Consider the following 16,187-nt stretch of genomic DNA (forward strand, 5'->3'; position numbering starts at 1 on the left):
GTAAGAAGTGAGTAGTTCAGGCTTTGCTGTACATCTTGGCAGTCCATAAAAAGACTTTCTCTGAATGAACTAGCTTCTCAAGGGCTGTGAGTGCTCTGGCCAAACTGACCTGAAGTTTCTCATCTGCATTCCCAGTCTAGCAATTTTGGCAATTGTTTTCAATAGAACAACAAAACTAGACACAAAATAATCTCATGAGAATAGCTTAAAACACTTATTACAGCATTTTCTGTTCTCCATGCAGTATCACCACAGGGTGATAAGTGTTTGAACGTGTTCAGCATCTTTGTATTTATACCAAAAAGCAGTGACTGTATTAAATTGCAAAATCAAGGAATGGTGTCCTTCATCAGGCCACTACTACCCTTCCATCCTTGGTCATAACTGTTACCACTGAACAAGAGGACCAGAAGGGGAGTTTGAGTGTGGTCCCCTGACTGAACATGCTGCTCAACTGCTACCTCACCCACTTGTTCTGCTTTGGACCTCTACCAACCTTCCCTCAACAAAACTGATAGCAAGAGAGTGAACTTTGTGCAGTTTGGAAGGTGTTAGCCAGTGTCACCAAGCTAAAAAGCAGGGTGTTTAGTAGTATAGATGTAGCCATGTCCGTTTGTACCTCCCATAGATACGAACTGTGATAGAAGTACTGTGAAGTTCATAGTTAATTGGTTCTAACAGAATATTCTCGGTTTTCTGCTAACTGCTGTTGGAACAATTCACAGATCCCATTTAAAAAACTCTGGTCTTTCCAAAGTAACGTCTTTAAACACTGTTCACGTGCTGTCAAAATTAGAAGATTTCCACTCTTGTTGAGGTTAGGCTGAACTGCAGATGAATGCCTTAGGCTCCTCCACCAGAGCCTGAACAAGTTCAGTGAATCTCTTGGTACCAGTTCTTCCAGAGCTGTCTCACAGCCCTTCTACTCTCTGCATCAGAGCAGGTTAAAAAAAAAATGTTTACATCTGCTATTCTAAAGTATGCCAGAACTAATAATTCCAGGACTAGTACAGCCGGAGATTGCTGTTGATGCCGAAAATGAAATGTTTTGATTTCCCAACTTGCATTAACCAGATTTTTTCCCTCTTTACTGATGTCCATCCACATGATCCCTTTTCACATGCAGAACTGATGTGTTAATGTGCGACAACTTTGGCTTCTTTTTGCAGTTCACATTTTTTTCTCCACTTTTACTTTCCTGATTTTCCACATACACACACACACTCTTTTTTGTTCATGCCCAGGAAAATGGGTGCGCAGCCTGCTGCTCCTCGTTGAGTGACGCTTCATCTTCTATTTTGTTACTTTGGTCCATATGAACTGTAGTGATTGTCTCATTCATTGCTGATATATAAAGTTAAGTGCATTTTTAAGTCTTTCAGCCAGATGATCTTTTAATTGAACAGTTTTTAAAATAGGAAATATTTGTAATAAGTGGAAGGTTCGCTTCTGTGCTGGCACATGAACAAGGGAGGCAAACAGGAGTTTTGATCCCCTGTGTGAAAATGGTTGTGCAATCATCAAACTTGTGGTTTCTGTTTTGTGTTGCTGATGATGACGAACTTTGTTCACATCTTGTCAGCATGTGATGGACAGCTTTATAATCTAATTGCCAGAAATGATGCCAGAATTTTGCAATGTTTTTTGATTGTGATGTTTCTCAGCATGTTGGCAATTCTTTCTTGTTTTTTGCCTTCCTATTTGCTTTCCCATTTTCTGGCTGCTGGGATTGCTTTTTGAGCTGTTTGAGAGAACGAGAATTGTTCTGTGCAAACTGATATTCTACAAAGACTACATGCAGACTCTGAGAGCTGAAATTACTTATTGTGAGTCCTTGTGGATGATGTGAAAAACAAAACTGGATTGATGGTGGTAATACGTATTTATGTTCTTAACTATGCCATTAAAACTGAAGGCTGAGGAGAGAAAATGTAATTTCCCAACTTTAGCTATCTGCATCAGAGAGCTGCATGGTGGTGTTTTGCATCATGTCATGCAAAAAATCAACTACAATTCAAGATCTTACACAGCTGCTCTTTTGAGCAGCTGGTAGCACACAGATGTGTCCGAGAGTCTGTATTTGTATAGAATAAACAAGCACACACTGGAGCGGGTGATAGAGTTACCTGGCCAGGTGGGTGTTTTGGACATGTTGATTATTACTTTCATTTATAGCATAAAGATTTTTTTGGATGAGTGACTTCATATAACATCTTTAAAATACTATGGATTACAATGGAGATGTACTTGTATAACAATACTAAATAATGAGCAATAATGGACATGGAATCACTTCTGTTTATTAATTGCTAAGAATTATTTTAATTTACATGGATATCATGTTGTTTCGTGTTAAGGGCAGTGTAATTGAAGAAACCAGGCCTAAATATGTGCATGTTACATCTTTTTGTGGGAAGTGAACAGACCATTAAAGAGAGAAGGATGTGGGGGTACTGGTGGATGAAAAGCTGGGCATGAGCTAGCAATTTGTGCTCACAGCCTAGAAGGCCAACCATATTCTGGGCTGCACCAAAAGAAGTGTGGCCAGCAGGTGGAGGGAAGTGATTCCACCCCTCTACTCTGCTCTGGTGACCACCTGGGGTGCTGTGTCCAGCTCTGGAGCCCTCAGCACAGGAAGGCCACGGATCTGTTGGAGCGGGTCTGGAGGAGGGCCACAAAAATGATCCGAGGGCTGGAGCACCTCTTTACGAGGACAGGCTGAGCGAGTTGTTCAGCCTGGAGAAGAGAAGGCTTCAGGGAGACTTCACTGCAGCCTTCCAGTAATGAAAGAGGGCTTATAAGAAAGATGGGGTTAAACTTTTCAGCAAGGGCCTGTAGCGATAGGACAAGGGGTAATGGCTTTAACCTAAAAGAAGGTAGATTTAGACTTGGATCTAAGGAAGAATTTTTTTACCATGAGGGGGGTGAAACATTGGAACAGGTCGCCCAGAGAGGTGGTAGGCGCCCCATACCTGGAAACGTTCCAGGTCAGGTTGGACGGGGCTCTGAGCAACCTGATCTAGTTGACAATGTCCCTGCTCACTGCAGGGGGGTTGGACTAGATGACCTCTCACAGCTCCTTCCAACCTAAACCATTCTATGATTCTATTATTAAAGCTTCTGGTACGTTGTGGAAACTCTTTGAATGTTTTTGTTGGAACATTTGTACTGGAACTAACTGAGTGTCCTGGGCTTTGCAAGTAAAAACAGGTATTCTTTGATAGGAAATGAAGTTACTATTTTAACAAGAGAGAATGTGGTTATGCCGTTTATGGTTAGGGTTTGGAGTTCAGATGGATTTGCTTGTCTTTTAGGAATAATAGTGAAGTTTCTGTAAACCGTTTTGGTAATGCAAAGCTTTTTATCTTTTATTTTTGCAGCTTCAGAAATTGCTCACTATGGATCCAATAAAGAGAATTACCTCAGAACAGGCTATGCAGGATCCCTATTTCTTAGAAGATCCTCTTCCCACATCCGAGTAAGTGGTCAGTTTGTTAACCTATCTATACATCCAGAGACGCTTTATAAATATGTGCTTTCTCTCTGCTATAAATGTTTGTGAATATTGAACTAAATACTTAATGTCTAACAACCAAAGAAAGCTATAACCTCTAAAATGCCATTTGCGGTTTTTAAAATTAAGTAGTGTTCCTATTAATCTCTCGCTTTATAGAACTTTGATCATATTAGTCGCAGCACTAATCTTGTTATTCACTGACAGGTTGATTATGCATGCTGCAGATCTTTGTAGACAAGTGCTAAGTGCCTGCAGGTCCACTTCTCTGCTCCAGAATGCCAGATGACACTCTCTAATTACTTTACATTTTTCTGTCTTACCCTTTGTTGTAAATTCAGTGGGTGGGGGAAGTCAACTCTGTCTCTGTGCTGTCATCTTTAACAACTTAAATCCATTCTCTGTAGGCACTCCTCTTTTTTGTTTGTACAGGGAGATTTACAAAGGGAAGAAAATTTAGGGACAGTGAATGATTTCATTAAAAATTAAGACCCCCTCCCAAAAGACTAGCCAGAGAGCATGATTGTACACCTTTTTAGAAAAGCTATTAGCACATCCTGTGTATGATTCTCTACCATTATCTAGGGAAGAATGTATAAAATGTTATGTATATTTATAAGCAATTAAAAATTACTTCACTAAAACCTACTGGATTATTTATAACAGCTTCTGACCTGTCTCTGTGATTTAATTTGTCACGTGAATGATTTTGCTTTTGCAGAAATTGCTTTTAGGACAGTGTTTGGCTTTTTTCTCAACTTCTAGGTTGGCATTCTAATGTGAATACACAATAAGTAATGCTAACAGTTGTACAGAGACTGCATTGTAAATGCATTCTACTGATTAAGGGCAGGTAAATATTAGCTTGCGCTAGCAGTAGCAAATTCATGTGGACTGTGAGATAGGAATTGACAGATGAAATTTCCAGTTATTTTTAAACTTGGTTCCAGGTGGCTTTATTAATAGTCAGTGGAGTTTCCAGGAGTATTTTTAGTTAGTCCTGAGATTGTGAAATACACTATATCTGGATTAAGAGCTCTTTGTGCCCTTGCAGATATCTAATAGATGGTGTACCTTTCCAGCCACCAGTTTGGTCACCAGTTACCAGAAACCGTGAAAACTATTAGGAGTTTAAATGAGCGTATAAGAGGCAACTGAAGATTAAAAATACATGTGAATAGGTTCACTAAGTTTCAAATGTGATGACAGTAAGATGGGGAAAACTTCATTAGTTACAGGTATTAGCCTGTGGCTCAGCCAACTTGAAACTAGCATGGGTGAAGTATGAATCTTACAGGTCTAACCCTTCTGTTCTAATACAGTGATAAATAGACTTTTTTGGGGGGCAGTGTTTTTGCAGGTTGTCAAATCCCTTACCCAAAACGAGAATTTTTAACAGAAGAAGAACCAGATGATAAAGGAGACAAAGTAAGTACTAGAAGAACAGTATCATCATGCTTCACTGGCTTTCACACTATTTCCTGTTTTCATGTTATTTCACGTACTGCTTTTGAGTTGAAATTTTTCTTTGTGTTTAAACAATTGAGAAGAACCAGCAGCAGCAGCAGGGCAATAACCATACTAATGGAACTGGTCATCCAGGGAACCAAGACAACAGTCACACACAGGGACCCCCACTGAAAAAAGTGAGAGTTGTTCCTCCTACCACTACCTCAGGTGGACTTATTATGACCTCAGACTATCAGGTATTTGTTTTATTCATATATTGTGTATTTGGTTCTCATATTTACAGCAGTGTTTCTTTAAGCTAAAAAAGTAATTTTGTAAATATCACTGTATTAACTGGTATTTTTTGCCATCTTTCAGGTGTTTTTTCAGATGTGTTTTATTGATGGTTTGCCTGTAAATTGATATGCTGATGTTCTTTAGGTTAGCAGTAAGGAAACTGGGATCAGAGATCAGTACAGTTACTCGTTCATTACCTTCATATGGGAATGCTGACTGTGGACCAGGAACCTGTTGTGCTGCACTCTGTATCACCTAAAAATACCATTCTTTATTTGAACAAGCCTGTAATGGTAGGAGGCAAAGGATATTACAGTAAACTAGCTGTGAAATAAGAACCTGAACAAGTGCTTTAGTTGGGCAAATGGATGGGAAAGAAGTATTTTGGATGACAAGCAGAAAGATTTGACATGATGCTGTCATAATCTGTTTTGAAGATCAAGGGAGATTCTAGGTTGAGTAAGCCCAGTATTACAGATCTCAAGAGACAGGTGAGGTGATAGTGATCAATGAGTGAGGAAGACTAGGTGGAGTGTAGGAAAAAAGTTTGCAGGACACTTGGAAACTGTGTTCTAGCCTTCCTGCATTTGAGCTTGTTGTCAGACATTTGGAAATCGGAAGAGTCTGGAGCAGGGGAATATCTGAGAGTCATCCCTGGGAATGATACCTGAATTTGTGAGGTTTCTTCGAGAGACTGGGGAGAAGAGACTTAAGGACAGAAGTGAATGCAAGCTAAGAAATTACAGAAGAGGAGCAAGGAAGACTTCAAATCATACGCATAGGAGCAGTTAGAGAAGTGGCAGGTTTTGGAAGCCTAGGGAATAGAAGGTTTCAAGAGAACGCATGCTGGTGGAAATGTTAGTCTGCAGGAACTGTTACAAACTGGTTCACATGGAAAGCTTAGTACAGAAGGCCAACTGAAAGTGTGTTTTGGATGAAATCAAAAGATAGGGAAGTCAGAAATTACTGGCGATGTTTTCAGTTAATTTCAAGATTGATATCTAAATCTGAGACCCTAATATTGGAAACTCACTTAGCCTTGCTTATATTTCTGTAGCAAAATGTAAAGAATGGTGACAGTAAAGCTGCTGCTGTCAGCTTCCTCTTCACAGTTTGATACTGTTTCTCCATAAATACCAATGAGTTTTGAAATCTTGTATTTCAAAGTGTGTTCCTAAGAGTACAAGCTATCTCAAAGGCTTCCTGGGGGCATTACAGAATCACAGAATTACAGAATGGTAGGGGTTGGAAGGGACCTCTGGAGATCATCTTGTCCAACCCCCCTGCTTGCGCAGGGACACCTAGAGCAGGGGGCACAGGACAATGTCCAGGTGGGTTTTCAATATTTCCAGAGAAGGAGACTCCACAGCCTCCCTGGGCAGCCTGTTCCACTGCTCTGGCACCCTCACAGGAAAGAAGCTTTTTCTCATATTGAGGTGGAACTTCCTGTGTTCCAACTTGTGCCCGTTGCCCCTTGTCCTGTCATTGGGCGCCACTGAAAAGAGTCTGGCCCCATCTTCTTGACACCCACCCTTCAGATATTTATAAGCATTGATAAGGTTCCCCCTCAGCCTTCTCTTCTCCAGGCTGAACAAGCCCATCATCTTGGTAGCTGTCCACTGGACTCTCACCAGTAGTTCTCTGTCCTCCTTGAAATGGGGAGCCCAGAACTGGATGCAGTACTCTAGATGTGGCCTCATTTATATAAATCTGTATACTTCTATCATTGGCCAAAACTTGAAAGTACTGAAAAATGTCAGATAAGGTCATTTTCAGGAGCTTTACTGTGAGACCCTTCAGATAGATAGTCTCCAAGTGCCTTTGCTCAGCTTAGCCCAGGGCATCGATAGCGTATCAGTTTTCAAGTTATTCTCCTTGAATTATATATATTTTTAGAGCTGTTTGAAACACATGAAACAGTGTTCAGTCTTAACTACAGTGCTGTAGTGTGGGGTGCATTTAGGTATAAACGTGATCGATCTTTCAGTTGGATAATGTATCACAGAGCACTCTCTTACAGGAGCTTCATCCCTTTCAATTTGGCAAGCTGCAGTCCATTGCTGGTTTGGTCTTTTAGCTGGCTTTTTCTACCACTTTGGTTCTGTGTGTGTATTTTAAATAAGGCAAATGCAGCTGTAACTCTTCATTTTCCCCTCATGTTGCGTCACATACGTAAGGAGACTGATGCAGAGGGTACATGTACTGTGTCAGGGAGCGCCGTTTACATGCCCTTCACCTCATTTTGCTGCTGCAGCTTGGCATTTTGAGCAAACTTCAGCTTCCACTTTTGTGAGCAAGAGCTGAAGTTTGTTAGTTTAGAAGACTCAGACTGCCTCAGCAGGAGTTGACGTTGCTTTGCTTTCAGCTCATGCTCATCAAAACTTTTGTACTCTCAGATATCCATACCAGGATTATAGGTGGGGGGCAGCCAGCTATACATAATTTCAGAATAGTTCAGAATATGTTTGCAGCCAGCAAACATAATTTCAGAATACTTTTGCCTTGAGATAGTGATAACTGCTACTTTACTATCTCAGGAGCTCTTACTGGTAACTTGACTGCTCCTGACTAATCTTTTTGCTGTTTCTCTAGGAGGCAAAACAGTTGGATTTAAAAGAAAAAAAAAATCCCCCCCTGAGTCTTGCAAGAAGGCAGTGGGTAGATTTGTTCTGATTAAGGTATCTGGAAAACATGGTAATCTAAGGGAGGTGAGCTGAATTTGCTAGCACTAGAACAAAAGCAGTTAGAAGATGCCTGTTGGTGGTTTCAGGTCTCCATGAAAATAATTCCTCACATTTTTTGCTTCTGATCCTGCAACTTCAGGAGATGGCTAACAAATATTACAATACAGCCCTCTGTTTTAATAAAACACCTGTTCCTTTGTTCTTCATTTAATTTGCTCAAATTCCTGATATAAAGCTTGTGAAGAAGGATTGCCATCTCCTGGGCAAGGCACACTAAGACAGTTTCTCCATCCACACAGAAGTCAAATTACTTTCTGCAGGGCAAGTTGACCTCATATCCTTTTCTGCCATGCATAAAAATAGTAGACACGTGGCACACAGACTTCCTTACCTTCTCGTTTAAATCTGCAATGTGACACTTCCAAAGGCAATGTGACTGAACAGGCTGGAGCAATTCCACTACTCTGAGCTTTTGCTTGTGATAACCATCTGGGTGCTTAATGGTATTTAGAGAGGGTTGGATATTTATATTTGTGCTTAAACAAAAGCCATTTGTTGCACTGGGTGTCATGAAAGAATCTGATTATTTTAATTGCCTCCATCTTAAAATAAGATCTGTTTTAGAAGTCAGGATGCAGAAAGTGTTTACAACTGTTGTGAATGGTTAGGTTTTAAATGGTTAGGCTTGTGATAGTTTCCTACATACAAGAGCCAAGCTTGGACAAGGAGAATATTCAGGGATTTTTGATCTCTGAAGTACATCCTATATTTGTTACATGGAGAAGGGTGACCCGGAGCTGTGACACTTCTGTCAGCAAGTAACTTGGTTCATCTCTCGAGTGAAGGCTAATGTCACAAAAGTTCAGTCACTGTGTTAACGGCGCAGTTCAGTAGTGCTGATTTGTTCCTGCCAGCATTAAGTGCTGGTCCAGCCATTTCTCTCCCTTTACACTATATGCCCCTAGAGAATTGTCTCAGTCCTGTGAGCATATGTTAACAAGCGGAGTTTGCCTTTTCATTTCTGCCATCATCTCAGCATCCTGATTCCAACTTTTGTTCTAAACGCTGTATGGCAGGAAAAAATGGAGTTGTTACTATTTTATGTTGCAACTTTAAAATAGCTTTACGCGTTTTATATATTTTACTTTTTCAGGATGTTGGTTCACCATAGTCTTGTGTATTCAGGTCTCAGTAGCGATACCCTAGTCCTGGAATATTCACCTTAGAGAAGTTTCCAGACCTTTACTAAAGCAGCTTTTTCTAAAAATCCCAATACATCTTACGTTATCAAGAGTTCAGAAGTTACACAGCAGTTTCTAAACACTGCAAAATTCGTGTGTGTGTAAACGTTATTGTAAATGTGAAATAGCACAGTAATGTACTAAAATTGTGTTAATTTAATGAAATGTTAAATGCTACTCAGTGGTCATATGCTTAGATTGAATATCTCACATGCAGTCCTTTTTTTCCTTATAAAGCATGATGTGTAAAAAACCTAACTTTTAGGTTAAAGTTGAAGTTGGCAGTTGCTGGTTTGCTCAGAGCTTCTTGCAATGATGAATGCTGCGCTCAGTACATAACTGTAGAAATGGTGGTTGAATAGGGGCTCTGGAGACCATCAAGCCCAATGCTCCACTTGAAGCAAGACTGTTGCTATTGTTAAATTGTGTCAGCCATGGCTTTGTTTAGCTGAATCTTAAAAACTTCCATAGCTGGAAACTTCAGCCTCTCTGGATGAGTTCTTCTAGTGCTATACTGGTCTCTTAGTGATACCCCAGCTAATGTCCAACCTGAACCTCCCATGCCACGATCTATGGCAACTTCTCCCTGAAATACCTGGTTCCACTGAGAAGGATGTGGCTGTTGTCTTTAACTCTCCTTCAAGTATTTGTAAGGCTGCTGCTAGGTGACACCTTAGCCTAAATAATCACAGCGCTCTCAGCCTTACTCCTAGGACGTAAGGAAGGGTGGCAGGCATATCCTTTGTGTAGGAAAATTTGCAGAATAATGCAGAGTGGGTCATCTGCAGTAAGATGCACTGTTTGGCCTCCACCCCAACATAGCTTCTCAGCAGGGGAAAGGAGCAAGTGAAGATGATGACGACCACTGCTGTGACTGGTGTCAGCCTTGTGTAATGTGCAGGTGTACCATAGCCTTCTGGAGGGCTGGTTGGCTGGAGGTTTGGCTATGATGGGTGTAGGTTCAGAGGAGGTAATTAGGCTGGGTAACTGAAGGGTGGTAACTGTCACTTTCTAATCTGGTATTCCTGATGTTCATACCTCCACCTGCTGTAATCCAGGTAAGTGAAAAGAAGCCTGGTAGTGCAGCTGCTTTGAGACAGTGTGTGTTCAGTGCCTCTTGAAGAAATAAATTGGTAGGTGAAGCTGTCTTGCAGCATGCCTGTTATGAAGGATTGCATTTCCTCTTCTTTTACCCCTCTGCAGCGTTCCAACCCCCATGCTGCCTACCCCAACCCCGGACCAAGCACATCACAGCCACAGAGCAGCATGGGATATTCAACTACCTCCCAGCAGCCGCCACAGTACTCTCATCAGACACATCGGTACTGAGCTGCCTCCCAATAACGTCAGTGCACTGTTGCTAATGCTGCAGGACCGGCCGCACAGCTGCCTGCCTGGAACCCGGCTTGGGCCACGCGAATGTACTGTACTACCAAACCTCCAACCTGTCTGATTGCCACGATCCACCCCCTTCCACAGAGCGGAGTAGTGGCTCCCAAATTGTACCTGTTTTTGGGGTTAGACTTGAAAAGAAAGTGCTAGCACAGTTTGTGTTGTGGATATGCTACTTCCATAGTTTACTTGACATGGTTCAGACTGACCGATGCATTTTTTTCAGTGACAGTCTGTAGCAGTTGAAGCTGTGAAATGTGCTAGGGGCAAGCATTTTTGTTGTCGTATGTGGTGAATTCTCTTGATGTAACAACTTTATCTGACAAATAGTACACAACATCCTTGAACTGGTACTTGAAGCATACAGTATATGTTACCATGGCAAAAAAGCAAATTAACCGTGACTCTGAAACAATTTTGATAAACATTTATTTTTAGTGACTTTTGTGGGTTGGTTCATTTTCCACCTAGATCAATGTTTTATGACTGACACGATTGCTACATTGAGATTTTTTAAAGAACATTAAAACGTTTGCATTTTTTTCCAGCAATTACAAATGTCCCAAAGATTGATTTCCAGCATAAGTTTTTGGTTTTGTTTTTAAATCTATGACTTGACTGGTATTAAAGCTGCTATTTGATAGTAAAATAAGTATGTTGTCATTGATTATAAACATGTTTGGTTCAGCAAACAAACTAAAATGATTGTCATAGACAGTGTTTTGTTCTGTTTTTTTTTTCCACGTTGGTGTTAATGATTTGTGAGCATGCTTTGGGATTAAAAAAGCATGAATGATATTTCCTAAAAAGGTGCGGCATCCATTCAGATATTTCGTCATGATTTTTGAGAGCCAGCTTGGTGTAGTGGATTTTAAATTTTGTTAATTTTTTTTAACGTTCGCACATTGTTTAGGGGTGCCATTCCTACAGCAGAGGATCAAGGTGTTAGGAGAGCCTTAGAATTTATGAGGAAAAACTTACAATGTACTGTATCAAACTATTTTACATGAATGACGCAAGTATTCTGAATAAAAAAAAATCAAACATTGTTAAAACAAGGTGTTATGTAATAAATTTATTTTTCATAAATCTGCATATGACCTTTGCCTGTGTTCCTTTTCATCAGTGACAACACCCCGCTCCCCTGTCCTACATCAACAGTATCTGACAGGAGTTTTTCTTGCAAGTGGGCAGGCTTCCATTAACTGCTGAGAAGGATTTTTTCTTTAAATAGCAGAAAAAAATACAGTGCCTTTGTAAAATGTCATTACCCCTGTTGCGTACATGTAGCTGATCAGCTGGAGATACGCTGAACGTGGGTTTATTATGAGCCAAATTTCATAGATCAGACAGCTCCTTTTCATCTACAAAATCCAGAGACGTTCCTGTCTGAATAGTTCTTCTAAGGTTTCTGTAACTCGTTCTTGTCTTGGTATCTAATAACACACCATGATTTTATGACAAATATATGCAATATGTGCAGGATATTTTTTTCTGCAAGTGCTTCATGTGTGAACGTCAACTAGGGTGATCCAGTCAAATGCACTGAGCTGCTGATGGGGGAGGGGCAGAAGAACCACCAAAGTGGTGGCCAGCCTGAGCTGCTAACCATGTTTGAGGTGAAGATAAAATTATCTGAGTGGAGTTGAGGTTTAAGTATTCAGGAGACTTAAAACTAAAGAAAATATCCGAGCGCAAACTTTATGCTGCCTTAGTAATGCTGTGCGATACCCTCTTCATTTTGACTTAAGTGTTGTTAAGGTCTGGCGTTCCTCAGTTTCTGGAACACAAATATATAAATGGGAGTGCTTTAAACTTATTTTTTGTTTGCTTTTCAAGTGAAAGGCTTTTTTTGTCCTTTTCCTTAATTTGTATATAGCCTTTAAACGTGACTGTTTAGTATCTCCAGGCTCTTCCCGAGTACTGCACTGGTGATGAGTAACTTTTCTTTGGCTGAAGTGTTATTCGCCTAGATTTTTTGCTTTCTTATTGATGCTTAGTCATATTAATGCATAATAGTTAATATTATTCATATTAATGCAAACCTTATTTGATACCAGTGTTTTGTGATGTCTCCAATGCTTTGTTATAAAAGTAGCAGGCCGCCTTTAATTTCATTTTTGCAAAGGGAAATGCATTCAGCTGACAAGAAGCACTCCTGCCATTAGTTTGCGCTAGAATTTAATTTTCCTATTAAGAAGGCATTTGGGATGAAGATGCAGCTTATCAACTAATTATAATAAAACGAAATTATACTCTACATTTAGATCTAAATTGTCTGCTACTCCATTTGCAGTAATTTTATTCATTCTACTCCATTTTTAGTAGATGCATTGCAAATTACCTCAACAGACTGAGATCCTACAGGGAAGTGCATCTTAATATTTGACTTTTTCTGAGGTCTGGGTCAGCTGGTCATTTGGGAGGAGGAATTTGAGGTTTTCTGTAGACTGTGGAATGCTTGGTATAACCTCTGATACCTTCAAGATGAGGTATATTTCCGTTGTAGATACGGTTAATCTTGACATACTCAATTAAATGATCTTCTGCATCAAATAAGTTTTTTAATGCTGGTTTTGGGAATACTGACGGCAAGGCTCTAAATTACTTCCCTAAACAATTTTTTTAAAAAAAAAATTATGTCCCTCTTTTACTCTGGGGGGCTTTTTATGTGAGGGATACAGAAAGGGGAGGAGGAAGAAAGTACCTTTGAGAACATTCAATGGACGAGTTGCAAATTCCCGTGAGGGAGATGGCAGCTTGGCATGCAGCAGCCGGCATGTGAGCAGTGCCTTTTCTCTCCTAGCTCAGCTTTTGTTACTAGATTCAGGAACTTCAAAGCTTTTTGTTTTCACCAGCAATTATCTGGACCAATCTGAGTGTGTTTCAAATAGCTGAAGTCTGGGAGCCTGTCTTTGTTGCTCTGATTAAAGAACAAGCTTCTCTAGGCTTATGTTAAAAAGGGGCTACGAGCTTAACTTGATTGTGAGGATAAATACCCTACTGCACTTTCACTTCAGTGCTCCCAGCAAGCCTAGCTTGTGGTGGCTCTGAATTTATTGTACCTGATAAGAAAACAAGCTTTTTAAAGAAGAAATAAATAACTTTTAGATCCTTTTCAGAGAGTTTCAGCATTAGTGGTGGGGAGGAGCAGTCTGAGGAAGGAAATGACACTGGTTTTGTCCTGTCCTTTCCTGTGTGTACGTATAAATTGGAAAATAGTGAGCTGCCCGTGGGCATTGCTTGGGCGCTGCCAGCTGAGGGGTAGGCCTGTGTTCGTTCAGGTTTTATTTCAGCTTCCTCCCTCCTTCATTCTGAAGCCACTGCTGGGCAGAGTCTCTTCTGGGTCTGGGGTGAGGGATCTGTAGGTGGCAAACTCCTCAAGCAGCTGGGGTGGTAGGCCTGAGCAGGAGAGGAGTGAGCAAACACATCTCTCCAAATTCCTTTTTACTTTGTGTGCAACCCTTAATTTTTATGGGATTTATATTTCCATGCTTTGCATTCTCAGGCGAAATACTTAATGCAGGTGACAGGTATGTGCCGTTGCCTGTTCAAACGGTATCAGGGTCCTTGGCTTCTCATTGTGCTAGATGGGCTCCTCCAAAAGAAAAGAGCAAATTTCTCCGTGTTTCTTTGCTGAGGGCCATCAGCAGCCCAGGCCCCGAGTGTCTCGTCAGCTACCGTGTCCATGGTAGCTTTGCACAAAGCTTTCTCCATGACAGGGAGCAGTGCATTTCTGTGAGACTGATCATTAGGATGTTATTTTATAGGAAGTGGTGTTAACTCAACTCTCCTTTGCCAACTGAAACAAGAAGATGACAGCAAACCCTAAGTGGAGTGTGGGTGAAGCATGCAGGAGTTAGCCATGTCATGTGAAACAGCCTTAAGCTCTGCCAAAAAGCACCCTGGAAGCTCTTCCTATCATTTTCACCTTGTATGTATCTGCTGGGGCCTGAATGGGCAAGAGGTGGCAGTGAGAATAAGGGTTGGAGTTAGTTGCAAGTGAAGGTTTTATGTGAAGAAGTGTGCTGTTGCCCGGTGTTCATCGATTTCTTTCTAAAATTGCTTTTTGAACAATAGGCAGCTTCTGTTTATCTCCCCCAAGCCCATCCTGGCTTCACTAAAAGGCAAGCGGTGATCTCTGCCTTTCACGAATGATGGCTGTTGATGATTTTATGGGCACGGTTAGGCAGTTTGACTGCTACTGAGTGGGATAATGGAGGTGGGATGGAGTCTGCGGGATCTCATATTGGTTATTGTATATGAGAAAGGAAAGACAGATTATTTCGTGCAGCCAGTGCTGAAGTTGCAGACCTGCCTTTTGGGCTAAACGTTGTCATTCTAAGTTGAGCCTATTTTCTGCAGAAAGACTGGGTAATGTGGTGCTCCCCAGACACTATTTTAGCTACGCCCCCAACCAGAGCGGCCCTTTTTTGTTGCTTAGTGCACCCGTCACAGCAGGTTGCTCTAGGCTGAGTGGTGACAGTGCTTCAGGATGCCAGTTCTGAGACAGTTTAATAGCCAGCATCCCTTGAGACCAAGGTAGATGAGCTTGATTCAGTGTAATATGCTTGTCACAGCTATGGATAAAGAACACTTTGTGAAATAATGTGTCAGACATCTCAATGATGGGATGTACAAACTGTGCTCTAGCGGTAGGAGAGGTAGAGAAAAAGATGCTTACCCTTTGAAAGCAAAACAGAAACGAAGCTGCTTCTTCCACCAGGACTCTTGCACTAGTTGCTTTCCTCAAGGATTTTAAGCAGCCTTTATCTTGGCAGTTGGCAGAAGGGAGCTATCTCCAGCAGACTATCTTTAGTTAAAGAGATCCTGTGCTATAGAGCTTGGCACTGATGTTGATGAAGCCATTGCCCTGGGGTGATGCACACCAGCTCCAACCCAGGATGGGAATCTGGACAGGCCCCGTCACTGCTCTGAAAGCCCCCACGTCACAAGATAAAAGATGAAAAGCCCTTTTCAGCCTGCCAGGATTAGGGTGTCTTTCCATGGCCCTCGCACTGAGTTTAACTATCCTATTGCATTTCTAGTCCTACTTAGGTGAGCTGGGTACTCCACCCGAGCCAGGGGAGATGGAGAAAGGGCTGGTGCAGGAGTGCTTGTTATTTACGCACTGCAGCACACCTTACTACCTAACTCCGTGCCCGCAGAAACACCAAGGATAGCCTTTACAGCATGCGCTTTTGGGAAATGTTTCTGTTCCTCAGACTGGAATGTGGGAAAGCTGCCATGTGCTCGGAGCAAGCCTTTGTTTAATATTTGTGGGAGCTCTGGATTTGTGCAATGCTTCGCCCCCAGTGTTCTTGAAGAGCAGCAGCCTCTCTGCCACCCCATCAGCTGCACAAGAAATGCAACCAGCTGACTGAGGAAGGGAGGCTGATGAAGTCGGGATTTGTCTAAGGCGAGTGCCTACAGGAGTGCTGAGATTAGAGTCGAAAAGCCCTGAGCAGATGCTTATAGAAGGCCTTGTTATGCCTTTCCCAAAGGCACTCTATGAGATGGCAAAGAGGTATTGCCTTACCCTGTGAGGTGTAAATAGTGCTCCCATCTTGAAAGGGAGCTCATTTATTCTCCGAGTCACCTTGCCAAAAT

General features: G+C 41.4%; 1 protein-coding gene across 7 annotated transcripts in view; it reads left to right on the forward strand.

Annotated features, from left to right (window-relative positions):
• CDK8 (cyclin dependent kinase 8) overlaps positions 1-11,670 on the forward strand; it is an 83,968-nt gene extending 72,298 nt beyond the window's left edge. For 6 of the 7 annotated variants that reach the window (XM_075083983.1, XM_075083992.1, XM_075084023.1 and 3 more), the window contains 4 exons: positions 3,381-3,478; positions 4,864-4,942; positions 5,062-5,220; positions 10,389-11,670. In XM_075083983.1, coding sequence (XP_074940084.1) covers positions 3,381-3,478; positions 4,864-4,942; positions 5,062-5,220; positions 10,389-10,514 — 462 coding nt within the window. In that variant the 3' untranslated portion in view covers positions 10,515-11,670. The remainder of the gene's footprint in view (positions 1-3,380; positions 3,479-4,863; positions 4,943-5,061; positions 5,221-10,388) is intronic. The other variant, XM_075083963.1, reaches the window with a different exon arrangement.
• Positions 11,671-16,187: the final 4,517 nt, after the last annotated feature.

This window comes from Phalacrocorax aristotelis, chromosome 1 (assembly GCF_949628215.1).
Source record: "Phalacrocorax aristotelis chromosome 1, bGulAri2.1, whole genome shotgun sequence".
NCBI classification, from domain to species: Eukaryota; Metazoa; Chordata; class Aves; order Suliformes; family Phalacrocoracidae; genus Phalacrocorax; species Phalacrocorax aristotelis.